This window comes from Zeugodacus cucurbitae, chromosome 2 (genome assembly GCF_028554725.1).
Source record: "Zeugodacus cucurbitae isolate PBARC_wt_2022May chromosome 2, idZeuCucr1.2, whole genome shotgun sequence".
NCBI classification, from domain to species: domain Eukaryota; kingdom Metazoa; phylum Arthropoda; class Insecta; order Diptera; family Tephritidae; genus Zeugodacus; species Zeugodacus cucurbitae.
In genome coordinates, this window is record NC_071667.1 from 23,525,051 (window position 1) to 23,546,671 (window position 21,621).

Consider the following 21,621-nt stretch of genomic DNA (forward strand, 5'->3'; position numbering starts at 1 on the left):
CCCTTCCTTACTTGTTTTTTCTCAAAATACCAAACTTTGTGTAACCTAAAATACTTTATCTTATGTAAAGTAATTAGAAAATTATAGCACTTTAAGTAGTTTTATTAATACAATCATATGGGTCGTACATTTTGCTAGATTTGTAAGTTCATATCATAACCCTTCGAATACATACATACAGAGGCGGACATAATTATTCACACATCGTTCAGTTTTCCACAAAAACAGTTTTTTCTTGGAAATCATAAAAACTAGCTTATAGGTTTGTTCTAAGGAAATCTTTATTCATATCTTAGGTATCTAAAAATAACAATAATTTAATAAATTGACTTTCCATTTTAAATAAATCTACCAAAATTGCATATTACTTCATTTATGCGAGGGCCAAAATTATTCACACACTCTTGTTTAACAAGAAAAATTATAATATCACTGTCCAACAAATGAAGACTTTTTGAATGGAACAGAATAGAAAGGGTATGTTGAGTAGATCATTTTTGTAGAACAAACTTATGGTCCAGCACGTCTGAGTTTTTTTTTACAGTGGGTCAAAGTATTCATTTTTTGGTCGAAGGGAGCATTATACTATATGAAAAAAATGTTGTAAGTTAATGTCTGAGAGAATTCTTATGGCCAGAGTTGTATTGTGGAAATGTATGAGGATTATTTTTGTGGAAGATCTTAACCCTTTAACTAGTTTCTTTATGGGTCAATTTGACCCTTTTTTTGAGAAAATCAAAAAATATCCTTTAAAAAAGGACATTTAAGGATTAAAATATTCTACGAAAATGTTTGGCGGAAAATTTCAGTGGGGGTCACCAAAGACACCATCGTTGTAAATAAAGCTCTTTACGATTAATTGGCAAAATTGCACGCCAACATATACAAAGTAGGTGAAAACATCGTCAAGTTCGGCCGGGCCAAACACTGAGTTCTCGCGTCTAGTCAGCTGTGACTTACAAATCGGGTGTGATAAAATTAAGCATAATTGACTTACTAAGCAGTACATATCGGGTGTGATTTTTACTAAAATTAATACAAAAAAAGAACAATTAAAGCTTAAATAAGCATGGCGGATTCTGTTTGCAAATTAAGAGATTGGTTTTGTTTTATTTGTGGACATTTTACGCACCTGCAAAGCAGAAGAAAGATATTCCCTACAATGGTTGAAGAACCATATTTTCTTTTCTTTGGAATACGATTTTTATGTGAAGCTTGGATACCAAAAACTGTATGTACTACTTGCGAAAGTGGTCTTTTGACCTGGTACAAAGGCGGTACTAAGTTTTACTGCACAATGGAAATCAGCATCCATCAATACCGGTTGCGTATTCCACAAAAAAGGAGGAAACATACGCAAATATTTCAAATCTCTTAAATAAAATTGAATACTATAAATATAAATGGGAAGTATGCGCAGACTTCAAAATGATTGCAATATTGACTGGAATGCAAACAGGATACACAAAATATATGTGTTTTCTTTGGAAATGGGATTCACATGCTACCAGCAGCCATTATTATATTAAATATTTCTAAGAACGTAAAGAAAATATTATTGGTGACTTAAATGTAATCCATGAATCTCTTGTCCCAAAAGATAAGGTCATACTTCCACCGCTGCATATTAAGTTGGTCGTGGTGAAAAATTTTATTGAAAGCTTAAATACACAAGGATATGCTTTCAAACGCATTCAAACAATTTTCCCCAGATTACCTGCAGCAAAATTAAAAGAAGGTAAAATACGGTTTTAAGAAATAATTTATTTAATTTAATGTAAACTACCTTTTCTAGGAATGCTCGTTGGACCCGATATAAGAAAATTATTACAAGATGAAGAATTTTATGGTCATCTGTCGGATATGCAAAAGACAGCATTTGACTTTATGCAGAATTCCTTGGAAACTCAAAAGCACAAAACTATGCAGAAAATATTGAAAGCATGCTAATCGGTTTTAACAATATTGGCGGTAAGATGTCACTAAAGCTGCATTTTCTGCACTCTCATCTAAATTTTTTTAAAGAAAACCTTGGAGCGGTTTCAGATGAACACGATGAAAGGTTTCATCAGGATATAAAGGTATTGGAAGAAAGATTCAAAGGGAAATCCCAAACTGTAATGCTTGCTGAATACGTATGGGGCTTGTACAGAAACCTTGACACATCGAAACATTCACGTCAAGCTAAATACAGGAAAGCATATTTAGTTTAATCTTTAATCCATTGTCCTACTACTGCTGAAGCAAAAAAAAATGTACATACTATAATAAACCACTATTAAACCAAAATTATAATTTTTTTATCAATCGTAAAGAGCTTTATTTACAACAATGGTTTTTTTTTGTGACCCCCACTGAAATTTTCCGCCAAACATTTTCGTAGAATATTTTAATCCTTAAATGTCCTTTTTTAAAGGATATTTTTTGATTTTCTCGAAAAAAGGGTCAAATTGACCCATAAAGAAATCAGTTAGAGGGTTAAGATCTTCCACAAAAATAATCCTCATACAATTCCACAATACAACTCTGATCATAAGAATTCTCTCAGACATTAACTTACAGCATTTTTTTCAAATAGTATAATGCTCCCTTCGACCAAAAAATGAAAACTTTGACCCACTGTGAAAAAAACTCAGACGTGCTGGACCATAAGTTTGTTCTACAAAAATGATCTACTCAACATACCTTTTCAGAATTATAGGGTCGCTATTCTGTTCCAAAAATGCTGTTGGACAGTGTATTTGGTGGGCCTTTTGTTTTAATACATCGTTAAGCATATTTTGCATGGAGTAAACTAACTTTTTTGTCACACTTGGTCCTATATTTTGCCATTCTCGCTGTAGAACTTCTTATAGTTGAGATTTGCTGGTAATATTTTGCTTACTGACACGCCTACCAAGCGCATCCCACAATTGTTCTATGGGGTTTAGGTCTGGAGACTGTGGAGGAGTCGGAGTTCATACCTAAGATATGAATAAAGATTTCCTTAGAATAAACCTATAAGCTAGTTTTTATGATTTCCAAGATAAAACTGTTTTTGTGGAAAACTGAACGATGTGTGAATAATTATGTCCGCCTCTATATGTATGTCTTCCTTAATCGCCGGATTTGAAATATAAACCGTTAGTTATGCTGTCAAATTCGTGACGCCGCCTGAAGTGAAATTTCCCTCGATTTAAATGTCATCTGAATGCCGATACAGCATCCGTACAGCTCGGCGCACGCATAGCACTTTAGTTCTGCAAATGAGCGCATCCTAAACGCTCGAAACGTGCTCGCCATTAGCAATACTCCTTAGAGATAAAAGATATGTGAACGATTTTTGTACCATTTTAATGTGTTAACTAATAAACTAGATAACGTTGACTAGTAGCGAAGATGTTAAAAGTAGTTTTTGTGTATTTTTTAGTTCTCTTCGCATACAGCAATGCAACGCGTGAGTGTTAAGAAGTGAAAACCCGTGAAAAATAATTAGTTTACTTATTTTTTGGGGTGTGGAATGGATTTCGTTGCATTTATATTCTGTACACTTTTTTGCAAACCGACAACTAGGGGTGGGTCACACGTAGACAGCTGTCAGTTTGACATTGGCACAGACGCATGCGTTGATTTTCAGTGTTTTGGGATATTTCTTGTGGGTGGTTGCAATTAATTTTCACTCTGGTTTGAGTTTGTTTGGGTAGTTTAACTGTTTATTGTTTACATTTTGCTTATGTTTTTGTTTACCTTACATGACACGTGGTGAGCTGCCTTGAGGTACTATGTTTTTACCGGTACGAGCTTTTGTTTTTATTATTTTCATTACTTTATTTTTTTCTTATCTTATGTTATTTTAAACAAATATTATTAAAATATTTTTAGGATTATTCCGTTATTTTTCAAAATTCTATTGACATTAAAAAATATCCTATGTGTTTAGCTCCTGTCAGTTTCGAGGCTAATCCAGATACAAAACGTCTTTATGATGATTTATTGAGTAATTATAATCGACTCATACGCCCTGTTGTCAATAATACTGAGACACTGACAGTATGGTTAGGTTTAAAATTGTCTCAGCTCATTGAGGTGAATTTGCGAAATCAAGTGATGACCACTAACCTATGGGTGAAACAGGTGAGTGATATTTAGCATATAATATATAAATAGTAAATAAATTAATATTTTATTATATTATTATGTATAACTAAATCTCATTTACATTTACATATGTATATAATATCATCCAAAGGGTCATATGTTCAAATTTGACCGATGCTAAATATATAATTTAGATTTTTTCTAAAGGCGTCACCCTAGAGGCAAAGTAAAATCTTCGAATTTATTTTTGTTCTGCTCCTAAAAACTTTTATTTGTTAAAAATGAAGAAGAAATTCTATATTCAAGCGTACGAGGAATGTTAAAAAATAACGGGAATTTTCGGAAACATTCGATATTATGCACTTATGCTGGTATTCAATTTTTGAGAAAGCCTTTAGTTTGTTGATGTGCTGGTGTGTCCGAGGCGCTCGTCATCTTCAACGTCTTCATGGTCATCTTGGAAACGCTTATACCACCTGTAAACTCTTGCTTTACACATAACATACTCAATATGGCCTTTATTAACATTTCACGCACTTTGTTACACTTTATTTAATTTTTTACGCCAAATTTGATGCAAATTGATGCTTTAACAAACGAAAATCGCCAAGCTCATAAAAACTTAATCTAGTTAAGTTAGCGGCTGCTACAGGCAAGGAAAGCACAGAATACAGTTGCAAATTGTATCGTACTTCAGGGGTACAATAAAAACATTGACAATTGGACTCTTTAAACCTACGAAATTATAAAATTCCCGTTATTTTTTGAACACATACTCTCTTTAGTATTATCCGTCAAGAATAATATAGAATTTTTTTTAGTATTTTATTTATTGAATCTGCTATTTTAAAGCTTAAAACTAAGTTATAAAATCTCATATCTAGTTAAAACCAGATAAGCTTTGTTTTGGTAGCACGTTGTTTTTTGTAGCCTGGAAGTCCCTTTCTTTTAAACGGGTTTGATTACTGGAATGTACGAAGGTATTGGCTTGGGTGATTACATGTGTATATTAAATATATATTTCTTTTTGCTGACCTCTACTTCTTTATTTACCATATAGATACCAAGATCCTAAAAGTTGTAAACTGAAAGCTTATCTTGTTTCGTACTCCGCTTAAATCCATCAGATTGTTGTATTAATAGAGAAAATACATATTAACAAAAGCAAAGAAAAATGCTTGTTTTAATAAAAGACCTTCACAAAGGTTTTTAACAGACTGACGGTAATAATGATGGTCTGTCGCTTCAGTTGGACAAGTATTCACCGATGCCCGATACATTTCTAAAAACAATTTTCCAATTTGATCAGCAAATTAGAGGAGATGACAATAAATCCGAATCTCTTAACTGAGGAATCCGTTTGACGGACTGGAAAAAGTGTACGAAAAAAGGATCTTTACTTAGCATATTCTATAGTCGCAAAATCACTTCATTCAAGATTTTTTCGGAGGAACAACGGAAAAATTAAATGCTTAAACGCAATGTATTATATCCCTATAACTATATATGTATGTATAGATAAATTTGTTTGATAATACTGCTCAAATTACAAGTCAATCAGCAAAACTTTTTTCGAGATACATTTCCAACGGTGTCCATAAATCTGTCTGGAGTCTAGCCTTCTACATTGTGTGAATGTGTGTGTACGAATTGTGAGGCAATATTCAGATGTTTTTGATTGTAGAGCATTGTGAATGGATGCCTTTTAAAATTGGTATGAATTTGACCCAAAAATAATTTATAGTTTTTTTTAATTAAATATTTACCACATTCGCACGGGACATTTCGCACGGGACATATTTATGTTGATTTTGTTGTTATAATACGGAATTATTTAACAACAAGTCCAATAAAATGGCTTAAAAAAGTAGTAAATGTGTTTCTTTACTTATTTTAACTAACATCCAACGAGAAACACAACAAAAATTTTATAATATGAAATACAGTTTTTTCAGAAAATGCAGTCCTCGGGTATACAAATGTTTGGATTTCGTTATCTGCTAGACTTTCCTTGATAACTGCTCCCACTCCATCGAGGCTCCTTTCAAAAAAATAATATTCTAATGAAGAGTTTTTTAATTATTTTATAAAACCAACCAGGTTGATAATATAAATTTGATTTAAAACTGAGAGCAGTTACCTTAAAAAAATAAATATTTTAGAAAAGCAACTAAAGGATTTCTTAATTTTAGTTAAGAGATTTATCAAGAAAATAATATGTCATACGTTAACTTTTAAAAGCAAACGATATTCTCCGACAACCTTGTTAAAATGTGCCCTCTTATTTTGATTTGTAAGCCTATAATTTTCGCCAAAATCTATTTGAATAGCTATTTCAGTGGAATTTAAAGTGCGGTCTTTGCTCATATGTAAATAATTAATGTAAACGTATCTATTTACATACTTAAATGAATTTTATAAGACAAAAAATAATTTTAAATTTTTGAACTCCACACCTACGATGTCGCACGTGACCAATTTTAAGTAGTTACTAAAACCACAAATCTTTTGATATTTGAACAAGGTTTTTTTTGTATTTTAATTGTATGCCAATTAACCGTTTATACCCAAAATTTGGCGAGCTTGCTGCTTATATTTGCGTTGCAGTGGGAACAAATGTTGTTTTTTGATGTCGCACGGTACATTAAAATATAGGATAATAAGAGAGCAAAAACTTACAGTTATTTGCAATCGCATGCTTCCTTATGCATTTTATTTTGCTCTTTGTACCCTTATAAAGGTTTTACACAAAGCAAAAAATTATACTTGATATGTTTCTTTAACAATTTTGACGAAAAAACAAATGCAGTAGAAAAATCGAAATGAAAAAAGTAGCTCCAATGCGACTTGGCTTTCGTATATCTCGTAATTGGTTATGAATTAATTTAAAATAAATTTTATATAAATAAATTTAAATATTTTCCTATGAAAATATGCAAAAACTTTGTAATTCTAATAATGTTTAATATTTTGTCTGTGGTGGACCTTCTGGCGGAAATGCCCATATGTTATATTATTCAAAACACTTTTGAAGATTTTAAGGAAAAGAAATCTAGAATTCTAGAGCTATGTAATCCCTTAATATTAACTAAAAATCTCTTCTCATTGAATTCAATATTTATGACCAACGCAGAGATTTTCTACTTCTGTAGTGTCTATTTTATACAGAATAAATATGTTCAAATATCTTAATACAAGTTTTTACTGTTAAAGAATATTTAGCAACCATACACATATCTTGACTGCTTTAAACAATCATTCAAAAACTATGCTTTTTAAAAGTATTGACATTTAACTTTTTTAAAAACAACAAGCGTTGGTTCGATTACAAATTGAGATGGGACCCTGAAGAGTACGGTGGTGTTGAACAACTTTATGTGCCATCCGAACATATTTGGGTGCCTGATATAGTTTTATATAACAACTGGGATGGTAACTATGAGGTGAGTAATTAATACATGTAATAAGTCAATAGTAATTTACATATTAAAAATAAATACAGTATTGCATATTTTTTTATTCTTTAATATTTTAAGAAAATTTTATTATATTCACTATTATAATAGCCATATTCACAATCAAATATGTATATGCATGCGCACTTTCCACAGGTAACACTCATGACAAAGGCAACACTAAAATACACCGGAGAGGTCTTTTGGGAGCCGCCAGCTATCTACAAGTCCTCTTGCGAAATGAATGTCGAATATTTTCCTTACGATGAGCAAATTTGCTTCATGAAATTCGGTTCATGGACATACAACGGTGCACAAGTGGATTTGAAGCATTTGGATCAGGTGAGTGCAAGCACTGCGTTGGCAAGGGACTGAAAGCAAAGCTGCAGCAAGCCACAATGTTACAGAACGAAGTAACTTTTATTTTTCGCTTGTATTTTTATTGTTGTTTAACTTTTGCCATGCTGCTCTAACTATTCGTTTTTTTATTCTTTATTTGTACTAATTTTTATTATTATTTATTTGTATGATTATTTTTTTTTTGTCAAATGCATACAAACAATCGCAGATACATTTGAAGCGAATATATATTGCGCAGTACGTCTCCTAGGCTACGCTTCAACTTGCAGCCATGGCAATGTACTCGCACCACAATTAGCAATTTATGCGCCACAAACGCACAAATACTGGCAAACTAGCAGATGTTACAGTTACATATGTATCCATATTTATATGGTAATAAATAAAGTGGCGGTCAGCTTGCTTTGGTGGAGTTTCTGTTTGATTTGCTTGCCCGGTTTGGGCCACAGGTTCCAGTTTAACTTTGCTTGATTGGATTTTTTCCGTTAATATTTTGCTTTGTTAAATATTTTGTTCTCTCAACTGACGAGGTGCTACTCCAAGGGGGAATATGCGTTCCTAAACAATAAAGTGTGGTAGAAGTTGGTGAAAAGTTCAACTTAAAGAGCACAACAAATGTATAAATGACTCAGTTGTAAACCGAAAAAAAAGAAATATATGTATGTATGTAAAAAAAAAAAATTTAAATATAAACAAGTTGAACAAGCTGGAATAAAGTCGACTAGAGAGACGGAAATCATTTGCATTAGGTAAATATATATGGGGTATAGTACAAGATCTGATACAATCTTATAAATTTTCGACGCTAAACCAACCATTGTAGCCAAGAAAATATGTCCACTTAATTTCAATACAAAATGTTACATGCTGACCGATACGAGGGCTGCTATATATATTTCTGGCCTAATAATGAAAATAGGAATATTTATCAACGAAAATGGTTTCATTGTTTTTCAAAATATTCTCCATCAAGATTTATACACTTTTGCATGCGCTCCAACCAATTTTCGAAGCACTTTTTTTCAGCCTTTTTTTGAGCGATTGTCAAATTGTGTGGGATCCAACGAGAACAAACCCTTTTTACGGCCAGGTGTTCATGCAAAATCGAATGTATGCTGGTGGGAGAAATGCATAGGCATCCCTCTATCTGAAGGTATGTTACATGACGGTCTTGCATTATCATTTCACGTACGGCATCGATGTTTTCTGGCACAACAGCTGTTTTTGGACGACCTTCACGGAATTCGTCTTTGAGCGAGCGTCGGCGACGATTGAATTCGTTGTACCAGTTTTTCACAGTGCTATAGGATGGTGCTTCATAGCCATACAAAGATTTTAGTTCATCGATGCACTCTTGTCGCGATAATCCACGTCGAAAGTTGTGAAAAATGATCGCACCTGGCAACACTTAGTGTTGCCTAGGCCAGAAATATATATAGCAGCCCTCGTATACATACATACCTATAGTACAATGCCAAAATCATTGTGTTAGGAATGAATTTATTATTGTTAGTGAAAACCGATATTTTTGGTTCAAAATCAAATATAGCCACAGTGTTGCACGTATTTGGCATCTGGTGACTTAAACCCTCTTTAAAATATAATCGATCATTATTAGATAAAATATAATAAAATTGATATTGGATTTATCCATTAAAGAACCTAATGGAATTTAAAATGGTGTCGTCTAGTTTTCGTTCAAAGTACAATCTAATTTTCAAGTTATTCATCTAATCCAAATATCTCAAGTCTGAATCGAATGATCAAAATGCTTTTAGAGAGACTTAATCAAAGTCCCGTCCTCTTCAATAAAGATTGTTGATCAGACAGAAAATATTATTCTTCTTCTTGACTGGCGTAGACACGGCTTACGGGGTTATAGTCGAGTCCACAACAGCGCGCCATCTCTCCTTTTGGCAGTTTGGCGCCAATTGGTAATACCAAGTTAACACAGGTCCTTCTACACCTGGTCCTTCAATCGGAGTGGAGGCCTCCCTCTTCCTCGTCTTCCACCAGCGGGTACTGCATCGAACACTTCCAGAGCTGGAGCACTTTCGTCCATTCGAACAATATGACCTAGCCAGCGTAGCCGCTTTTATTCGCTAGACTATGTCAAAGTCGTCGAATAACACATACAGTTCATCATTCCATCTTCTGCGGTATTCGTATATTCGTTGCCAATGTTTAAGGGACCATAAATCTTCCGCAAAACCTTTCTCGCGAAAACTCTTAGTGCCGTCTCATCGGATGTTGACAGAGTTTAGTTTATGTTCGTCGAGAGAGGACTTTACTTTTCAATTGCATATTCAGCCCAAAGTAGCATACGTTTGTAGTGGTCGTCATAAAAACTGGGGTTCCTTATCCAAGTATGTTGCTTCCTGTTAATTGGTTATTCGTTTTTATGTGGTGGGTCACAAACCCTACGCACAACCGCATAAGCGGGAATCGTATAGTCTTTAATATGTTTGCAGTGGTCGTCATCAATATTGGGGTTCCTTATCCGAGGATGTTGCTTCCTGTTCATTGGTTATTCGTTTTTATGTGGTGGGTCACAAACCCTACGCACAACCGCATAAGCGGGAATCGCCTTTTCACTTTAGCTCGCCTCCAAACGGATGTCTGTTGGCCACCCAGAGGATACTTGGTCTAAGACAGGAAGTCGTGAGCTGCTTGAGCCACATGCAAAAGAATCGTTCCTGACCATTCCTAAGTGAATGACAATCAGAAACTTTCCTCACTTACATGAACTTCTACATATGATTCCATCCTCAATATTATTTAAAGAAAATCAAAGAAGAAATGACAATACTACTTCATAGGATTTTTCTGTGTACTACTTTCACCATTTCATAATATATTATTAAGATTCAGTAAATATTATAAACCATGAACCTCGGGTTTGGTATGAAGCATCTAACTCATCGACAAGCGCAATGTTCCACGCTGCCTTCCCATTTTTGAGGCTATTTTATTATAACGGATTATTATTTTCTTATTATTTTCTCATAACCTAATTTTAGGAATTTTTTAATATTTGTTTTTGATCTTTGATTCGTACATAGGTTCCTGGTAGTAATCTCGTGCAAATCGGAATTGATTTAAGTGAATTTTACTTATCGGTCGAATGGGACATACTCGAAGTTCCTGCAACTAAGAATGAGGAATACTATCCAGACACATTGGAACCGTTTTCTGGTAAAACCAAGATAAACACAGTATATCAATGATTATTGCAACATTACAGCCAAAGTATTTGCCGCAATTAATTTAAAGATTTTACTGAAAAAAATTTTTACTTAAAATATGAATATTCTATAAATACTTTTTAATATTTAACCATCGAATTGTGTCCAAATGCATTTTAAAGTATTTTCAATACATTTTTACATATATTTTTCACAGATATTACATTTAAGCTCACCATGCGTCGCAAAACACTGTTTTATACCGTTAATTTAATTGTGCCCTGTGTTGCATTGACATTTTTAACGGTGTTGGTATTTTATTTGCCCAGCGATTCCGGCGAGAAGGTAACAAATTCAGTACAATACATATAATTCTTTAATTAAATATATACTGCCGGTTGGCGGGAAAGTTGTTGGGAATTTTTGGAATAGAGAATATAATTTCTCAGTATTTTTAATATTTGTTGTAAATAAACTTTCCATTTGTATATTTATGTTTTAAGCATGTTTAGTAATTCCAATTATATTTGTATTCTAATGCCATTCGATATGGACTACGAATTTTTTACTTCTTATAATGTTTATTGTACTACTTAAAAATGCTTTATATTGCATGCGATCTCTTTAAAACTATCTCTAATACACTTATACCCTCCAAATACTGTACTTGCTTTCTAAAGACACTATCACTGCATTGAAAAATATAGTCGAAAGGATTTAGATTTATTATAACTTCATAACTGTTCGGAAATTAATTAATGATATTAAAATAACGGTACTTTTTATAACGTAAATGTGGCCAAATCGTATGAAACGCGAATTATTAATTTTTGGTTTGTATATAGCCATTTATGCTGAAAAAATTTATAATAAATAAGAATATTTTGCATCTAATAAAAAATAGATATATAAAATTAAAGATTTACAAAAATATTTTATTAAATAATATTAAAAAAATGTGATTAGCAAAATACAAAATGAATTGTTAATAGTAATAATATAATAAAATAATATATTTTTTATTGTTTAATAAATGATAAAATATGTACAAAAATATATTTTTTAAACATATTAATTAATTAATTAATTTATTTAGCTTACTAAAACTAATATAATTACTTAGAAAATCACAAATATAGCTAGCAAAACTAATTTTTGAAATAACTGAAATATTTTAACCTCTTAATACTCAACTTTTTGCAATTTTTCATCAAAATACTAACTCTAAATAATTATTATAAAAACTATTTTTCTACATTTGTGTAGCTTAGTCTCTCAATTTTCATTAGCATATGTACTCTATACTCTTTTTTTTTTTTGCATATTAATCACTTATTAGTGCCGCATACTTATTTCACAATTGTCCGGCTGAGAAAAATTAAGCATAGGCGTACTTCAAGCACTCTCAAGTATCGAGTTACATTACAAACAGCTTTTCTACCAAGGGTAGAGCTGTATAAAAGTACGCGCTATGCTTAATAGAAGTAATGAAATCTCATAACGTAATTTCATCGAAAATCAAAAATTACAAAAACAAAAAAAAAAAAATCAGATTATTCGAAAATAAATAGCATTATTCACACAAATTAAGTAAAATACTCATCCTTTCAAAGGCATAGCCATCAATATTACCACACACACACACGCGCATATCTACAGCACAAGATGAACACGCATACAATAATACCAATACATATACATACTTACCTACATTCATACAAACAAGTAAGCTGAGATCGGTTGGTTTGCTCGCAGTAGCGCCGCAGTTTTGATTGTAGTTTTTTTTGGCTGGTATTTAAATATTTTGACAGTTTAAATTTGTATGTATGTATAATTTTTGTTGAGAATTTTATATATACATAATTTTTGTTGTTTTTGTGTAGAAAATAAATCATAATAATCAAAAGCAGGTGTTACTTTGTATAAGAAATGTTGGAAAGGAAATTGGGGGAATATTAGTGTTTTGTAAGTTAAATTTCTATTGCTTGTAAGTTTCATTTGTGTTGTTATTGTTTTTTTTTTGGTATACAAATAATTCCTTAATGTTGTTGTTTACAATGTGAATGAATTTGTTTTGGTTAGTAAAATATAAAGCTATTAAGCTACTATTTCGTTCACCGGAAGATCGATAATAATATATTAATAACAAGTAAGGAAGGGCTGAGTTCGCTGAGTACTTCCTGGTGTCAGCAAAATCTATATATAAACAAGAAAGGAAGGGCTAAGTTCGGGTGTAACCGAACATTTTATACTCTCGCAATTTATTTATTTAACTTTATTTATATTATATAATACACAATTTGACCCACATATTCTTCATTTATATTGTATAAAGTCCATTGAAAGTTGGAAACCATAATATTAGGTTAGAAGCACCGAGGTCCTCAATTTCGATATATGGGGCCTTGGACCTATAGTCCGATTTGGGCGATTTTTAGAATGGGGCTGCCACACTATAAACATAGTATTTGTGCAAAGTTCTACACCGATATCTTCACTAGTACTTACTTTATTTATTGTAAAGTAAACGATTCAGATTGTCTTCAAAGTTCTGGTATATAGGAAGTAGGCGTGGTTGTGAAGCGATTTTACCTATTTTCACAACATATCATTGGGATGTAAGGAAACTGTTACAAACCAAGTTTCATTGAAATCGGTCGAGTAGTTCCTGAGATATGGTTTTTGACCCATAAGTGGGCGATGCCACGCCCATTTTCCATTTTGTAAAAAAATCTGAGTGTAGCTTCTATATTCAATTTCTTATGTGAAATTTAGTGTTTCTGGCGTTTTTCGTTAGTGAGTTAACCCACTTTTAGTAGTTTTCAACACAACCTTTGTATGGGAGGTGGGCGTGGTTACAATCCGATTTCCTCGATTTTTGGACTGTATAAGGTAGTACCTAAAATAAAAGACTCTAGAAAGTTTCCTTAATATAGCTTTAGTAGTTTGCGAGATATGTACAAAAAACTTAGTAGGGGGCGAGGCCACGCCCACTTTCCCAAAAAAATTACATCCACATATGCCCCTTCATAGTGCGATCCTTCATACCAAATTTTACTTCCATAGCTTTATTTATAGCTTAGTTATGGCACTTTAAGTGTTTTCGGTTTTCGCCATTTTATGGGCGTGGCAGTGGTCCGATTACGCCCATTTTCGAACTTAACCTTCTTCTTTAACCAGCTTGCACGGACGGACGGACAGACAGACATCCAGATTTGAACTTTTCTCGTCACCCTGATCGTTTTGATATATATAACCCTATATCTAACTCGTTTAGTTTTAGGATTTACAACCAACCGTTATGTGGACAAAACTATAATACTCTCGTAGCAACTTTGTTGCGATGATCCAGAGATCAGTACTTCCTGGACTTCTTGAAGTTCCTTGAACTCGAAATACGTTTTGCTTACGCGACCTCTAGCTTGACCTTCCGTCAATTTAGCTTGGCGTTCGTACCACTCAAATGCTAAACAAACGGGACCTCTCGCGACACTAAAAGATTTGATACCACGTGACATCTGGAAATGTATACCAACTTGGCTTTATGTTACTTCTCAAAATGATTTTCAAGGGAGGATAAGCAGGAAGTCAGGCGAGATCAGTTTAAAGGGCTACCACCTGGCATTTCCAACGGAGTGTAGGTCTTCCTCTTCCTCGGCTTCCACCAGGGGGTACTGCATTGAACACTTTCAAAGCTGGAGCGTTTTCGTTCATTCTAACAACTTGAACTAGCCAGCGCAGCCGCTGTCATTTTATTCGCTGAACTATGTCTATGTCTTCGTAGAACTCATACAGCTCATCGTTCCATCGTTTGCGGTATTCGCCGTTGTTGCCAATGTTTAAGGGTTCGTAAATCTTCCGCAAAACCTTTCTCTCGAAATTCCTAGTGCCGTTCCATCGAATGTCCACGCTTCTGCACCATAAAGTAGGACGGGAATGATGAGCGACTTGTATAGTTTGGTTTTTGTTCGTCGAGAGAGGACTTTACTTTTCAATTGCTTTCTCAGTCCAAAGTAGCACCTGTTGGCACGAGTGATTCTGCGTCGGATTTCGAGGATGACAGTGTTGGTGTTGTTAATACTGGTTCCAATAGATCCAAGACACGAACGCGTTGACTGTTTGTTGGATGACTGGAGATATTTCGTCTTATACAGCCATAAAGAAACTTCTCCTAATTCTGCATTAAATTCAAAAGTTATTTGAGTAGATCGGTAGCTTTTGATTATATAAGTAGATTCTATAATTTGTATTATAAATTGTATGTGCTTAACAAGTAGATAACTAAGACAGAAGTGAACAAATAAATTTGTTAATGAAGTGATTTGCTGAATTTGTGTAAATAAGGCTATTTTCTGCTAAAGAAAGACACCAAACAAGCATTTTCAGTTCTTGTATCGAATGTATGTTTGTATGTACATTTTGTTTTTTACTCAAAACTAATTTAAATTCTTATTTAAAAAATTAGAAAGAATTAGAAAAGAACTTTCTAAAATCATAGACAGTTCATGCGGAGGACTTTTAGCAATAATTTAAAAATATTACAAAAACAAATTTACAAAAAAAATGTAATAATTTGATTTGTCTTTGTATTTGTATGAAAATTACTCGAAATTCTAACCACAAATTTTTAACTATTTTGTGCTTTCCTTTGTGTTCGTTTTTTGGTTTGTTGAGTAACTAGTTGGTCTAAGTTTACAATTGGCAAAGAATACGCTATTATTTGTTATATATTTTTCGATTTTGTTGAAATGGTTTGACCTTACGTACTGTATGTATAATTGTTTGTTTGAGTGTAAAACAGTTTGCTTGTTTATTTGCTTGTTTGTGAGGTGGATTTTATAAATTGAAGAAGCTCTAAAATTTACAAAAAAAAAAAGAAATCTTAAAACAAATAAGGAAAGGTTAAGTTCGGGTGCAACCGAACATTTTATACTCTCGCAATTTATTGCTATATTTTTATTAAGATAACACACAATATGACTCATATATTCGGCATATACATATATAGTATGAAGTCCATTTAAAGTTTGAAACCTCTAATATTAGGTATATGGGACGTAGGGGAAGTTATGACTTATTTCTGGAACAGAGATACACTCTTAGAAGAAAACGATTTCCTCTGAATTAAATTAAGATATCTGAGAGATTTACCGACATTTTCGGTGAAAAATTACCATAAGGCACGGAGTTCTTCATATTCGATATCCGGGACATTGAAAAGTTATAGTCTGATTTCGACAATTTTGTCACAAGTGATACCACCGATCATATAGTCTATGGGCGCTAGAGTATTTGTGCAAAGTTTTATTTGGCTACCTTAATTGGCCCCTTATATACATATATATAATAAAGTGAAGGAATAAGATGGAATTCAAAATTGAGTTATATGGGAAGTTGCGGTTGTTGTGAACCGAATTCATGCTTTTTCATACGTGTCATCAGAGTATCAAGAAAATATTATATATCGAATTTCATTGAAATCTGTAGTGTAGTTCCTGAGGTATGGTTTTTGACCCATAAGTGGGCGATGCCACGCCCATATTTTATTTTGTAAAAAAAACTGAGTGCAGATTCTGTCTGCTATTTCTTCTGTAAAATTTAGTGCTTCTGACGTAGTAAGTTACTTGTGAGTTATTTTACTTTTATAACTTTATTTATAGCTTAGTTATGACACTTTATGTGTTTTCGGTTTTCGCCACGTTGTGGTCGTGGCAGTGGTCGCCCATTTTCAATACCAACCGTCTCATGGTGGCAAGGAATATGTGTGCCAAGTTTCATTAAGATATCTCCATTTTTACTCAAGTTATCGCTTGCATATCTACTACCCTGATCACTTTGGTACATATGACTCTATATCTAACTCTTTTAGTTTTAGGTGTTCCAAACAACCGTTATGTGAACAAAACTATTATGATCTCTTAGCAAATTTGTTGCGAGAGTATAAAAAATACGAAGAAAGAATAAAACCGAACATATTTTTACCATTACACTGTACAAAAGAGTATACAACTTGTATGAGTTTGTATGTAGAAGAAAACTCTACACTTGAATTTCGTTGACAGGTTACGTTATGTATTTCAATTCTTGTCTCGTTGACTGTGTTCTTCTTGCTGTTGGCCGAAATTATTCCGCCAACATCATTGGCCGTACCGCTGCTAGGCAAATATCTGCTATTTACCATGATACTGGTCTCGTTGTCCGTATGGACAACGGTATGTGTATTAAATATACACTTTAGGTAAGTCATAAATACATATACTTATATGTATATAGAAAAAATATGATAATTAATTTAAACAGACAAATTTTCAGTTGTGCATATATATTTATGAGTGTGTATATTAAACTATTTAAACTTACATTAATTTAGATCCCCGTCAACGCATAAAATGTCGCCACTTGTACGTAAATTATTTTTGCACTTCATGCCGAAATTGATGATGATGCGTCGTACGCAGTATACATTGCCTGACTATGATGATTCCACACCCAGTAATGGTTATACAAATGAAATTGATGTGCGGTGAGATTTAATTTTTTCAGTATACATATTAAACTTATTTGAAATTTATTCTGTATGGCAACTCTATTCCAATACTTATTTACTTGAAGCTCCTTTATGCCTGCAGGTTACTCATACGCACTGTATAACTTACTACTAGTAGATCTGATATTTATAGTAATTGTAATTAATGTATGTATGTATAAACTAAACTATAACTGTAATACCTTTTTACTGTTATTTCATTATTCTTGTGGAATTCAAATGCAAGCAGCGATAGTATTAGCGATTTTCCTAGTGAGTTCAAGGACAGCCAGGAGGGGCCGTATGATAATGGTGTACAGAATTCGATTGGTGAGTGTTTTGTTGTTTTAGTATTAAACTATAATTGGTGAGTAAGATGAGAACTGGTTTGTATGTTATTTTTCAAATTTCTCAAGTATCAAAAACCGCTAAATCGTTATAAATCCATTTAAAAGTGCTACTGCTGTCAACTATCTTGGAGTTCTGGTACTTACATAGTTCCTCTGGAGCTTTGGTACTTACTTAGTTTCTCTGACCCAGATATAGCGAAGACTAGGATATTTGGTGGATATTATTTTTCGTAGTTTTAAAGATTCCTGTAATTAATTATTCGAAATGGTGTAATACTTAACTTTGTTTACTAATCTCCTAACTTGTCCTCTTTCTGAAATAGAAAAATACTTTTATTTTTAAAATTAACCTCAACTAAATGTTGTTAACATCGCTTTTCTGTGATTCCCTTTTCATTCGCGCTAGATTCTGACAATGTGATACCGCGCAATTTGACACCCGAGGTGCTGCAGGCATTACGTGCGGTGCGTTTTATTGCGCAGCACATTAAAGATGCCGACAAGGATAATGAGGTGAGTATTCCAAGTAATAAAGAAGGAAATATTTACATATACATACATATAACACGCTGATGTTGAATATTATTTATTATTGACAGTTAAAGCTGCGACTTCGTCTACTTTTTTATGTTGCCCCAGCAAGGACTTAAACATTCACTGATTTTATAAGCATCTCGCTTCTTTATTTATTTGCTTAGTTTCTGCTGGTTTATTGCATTTTTACGATGCTTATTTGTTTATCTCCGCGTTATTGGTTTACTATTTTTTATATCTGTCTCTTTAGTGGTTTGTGGCATTAATTTGTTATTGCTGTAATACAAGCGATTTATTTATTGTTGGTAGTGTGTTTGTTGTCTCCTCTCTCTTTACTGCTATTATCATTTTTTATGAATAACACCCTGCAAATACAATAGTAATATTTACGATAAAATATTAAACATATTTGAATGCGCGTAAGTCTAGCTGCTGGAGCATGAGAGATGTATGACGTGGAGGTGTTTAGAAACGTTCTAAGATTTATTTTATTTCGGTTGTCAGTTTATTGATTGCTTAAGGGGATTTCGATTGATGGCGCACAATCACTCTCTTGTATATATTCTATATGTACAACAACTAGGAAATCGACGAGTTTGTAAAGCAGCGTGATTTAAATTTAATTTATGATTTATAGTCATAACATTACTGCTGCCTGCACTTACAAGGATCTACTTTAGCTATTTATTCATTTATATATTCAATTTCAACTGCAAATATTTGGAAGAAGGCAGTTGCACGTCAGTTTGAAGACAGTACTAAGTCAAGAGAAGTCATGTCCAATGTTTCTAAGGAAACCGGAAACAATTTCTCTCCAACATTCAAAATCTAGTCCAAGGCGATTTCTATATTAACTGATGTAAAATGTTTCTATTTATCAACTTTTCACCACAGCGGTTGCAGACCCGTAATACCATCGGGTTTCGTATTCAGAACGAATTAGAATTATATTCCCGGCAGCAATTTTTAAAATAATTTAAGAAATGTATTCTACCGCAATAAGGACAACAACGTCGTTCTCTCGTACTTAAAAATTTTACTTATAAAGGGTTTTTGAATAAGAGCGCTACAAATAAAACAAAAACGGTTTGGGATATCGATGACATTTTTTATTCCTGTGAAAGTACATTCAATGCCATTATGTATGGAACTCGGCGGTGGTCAAGCATAAATCGGCCGATACTGCTCGATGTTCGTACGAAGTTTATCAATCGTCACTGGCTTGTTGGCATAGACCCCAGACTTGACGTAGCCCCACAGGAAAAAGTTTAAAGTGCCCTGGAGACGATCAAATACTTGCGTCAAACAGTGCATATGTGTTAGTGATGTTCAATCGTGTGTTGCCCGCAAACGTTCAAATTAACACGTCAAACATCAGTTTAGTTTTGAGCTCGTGACGAACGGTCATCATGTCATCGTCGGATGATGATTATCTATTATTGGCATGTGCTGCAATTCTTATGAAAAAAATTTCTCCACTTTTGTATTATTTTATATTATTTAGTTTATTTTATTATATTTTATTATTTTAATTTATTTTATTTTTTTTTATTTAATTTAATTTAATTTTTTTTATTTTTTTCATTTAATTTAATTTAATTTAATTTAATTTTTTTTTTTATTTTATTTTATTTTTTCCGTTTCGCTTCACTTCACTTTTCTATGTCCTCTCAGCTTGAAATCTTCCCTGCAAATGAACTCATGCTTGTCAAACATGAGTGGAGACTATCAAATTATCGTCCGTCAAATAGGAATATCAAAAACTTTTGATTTTCATCAAATAGAGCCGACAACAGGTCGGTGTAGCGTACGTGTAGCCGACGAGAGCCGACGACACCAACACACTTAAAGTGTTTGACGCAATTATTTGATCGTCTCCAAGGCACTTAACGGGGTCAAATCGTAGCATTTGACTGGACCATTTCGTTAGATAACACGTTCACCAAACTTGGTTTTCAATAAATCGAATGTGACATTCGCTGTGTGACTTGTGGCGCCGTCCTATTGAACCTACGTAGTGCTCTTAAAGTTCAGGACCCTGACTCCAAATTTCAATAGCAAAATTTAATAATTTCGACTCGTTGTTGGATCGTATATCTTTCCTTACTGGTAAACCTTACTGAAGAGAAATGTCAAAAGAGCGGCAAAAATATGGCGTCGTTTGTCCCTATAAATCTACTTTTGTAGCGTCTCTATTGAAAATCTCTTTATGTATATACAATATAAAGCGATCACAACTCGGATCACACAAAGTTGTTTAAGAAACTTTTTAAGGGAATGCTTCAATCTAACCTTGAAAATCCATTACTATTAGAGTCATGGAGAGCTTCTAACTTTTTCTCTCAATAAAAGATTGATAATTAATTAATAATATAATTTTCTTTTTTTTAACTTCCTTTCTATACCAGATCGTCGAGGACTGGAAGTTCGTATCGATGGTATTGGATCGTTTCTTTCTCTGGACATTTACGTTGTCATGTGTTTTTGGCACCTTCGCCATTATCTGTCAATCACCATCTCTATATGACACACGCCAACCGATCGACCGACAGCTCAGCGATATACCGTTGAGGAAGAACAACTTTATGCTGCCACCGGATATTGTGCGTCAGATTGTTAATTGAAATGTTTTGAAGAGAAAATTCGTGTGTTTAGTGATAAGTTTTAAGATGTTTAAGACTTAAATAAGGAATTAAGCTGAAAAATTTGAAAGTGAGTTAACACTGGAAGACATATTAAGTAATAAAATACATATTGTTATTAAGAAAAAAAAACATATAGTCTGACACAAACAAATAGCAAAGACAGCGATCGTTTGTAAAAATGAAGAAGCTTGTGAAAAGAGAATTGCTTGCATTAAATAAGATACATTTTACAATTTTTAAAAATTGAATCGCACTCGCATAAAACCTTATCCAACTTACAGGAAAATAAAAAAAAAAAAATTATGCTAAATTTTCAAAATAGTAAGATACATGCACATAGTATGTAATGTTAATAAATGCATATGACTTACATCTACACATAACGCCATTCAATCCTTGAGAAGAATTAAAAAAAAATGATTCGCAATATAATGATATTTAAGTATAATACTTAATGTATAACAGCAAGAAAAATGAATAAAAAATTAT

At 33.0% G+C, this 21,621-nt stretch overlaps 1 protein-coding gene across 2 annotated transcripts; it reads left to right on the forward strand.

Annotated features, from left to right (window-relative positions):
• Positions 1-3,213: 3,213 nt before the first annotated feature.
• On the forward strand, positions 3,214-21,621 carry LOC105216704 (acetylcholine receptor subunit beta-like 2). 2 transcript variants are annotated; one of them, XM_011191325.3, is made up of 11 exons: positions 3,214-3,436; positions 3,920-4,113; positions 7,392-7,520; positions 7,689-7,874; positions 10,955-11,087; positions 11,295-11,422; positions 17,140-17,315; positions 17,448-17,600; positions 17,851-17,933; positions 18,360-18,466; positions 20,896-21,621. In XM_011191325.3, exons 1-11 carry the CDS (start codon positions 3,379-3,381, stop codon positions 21,109-21,111), a joined length of 1,563 nt encoding a protein of 520 aa, XP_011189627.1. In that variant the 5' UTR covers positions 3,214-3,378; the 3' UTR covers positions 21,112-21,621. The 2 variants fall into 2 exon arrangements, with proteins under 2 accessions (XP_011189627.1, XP_011189628.1); XM_011191326.3 differs by having other exon boundaries at positions 17,854-17,933; positions 20,896-21,620.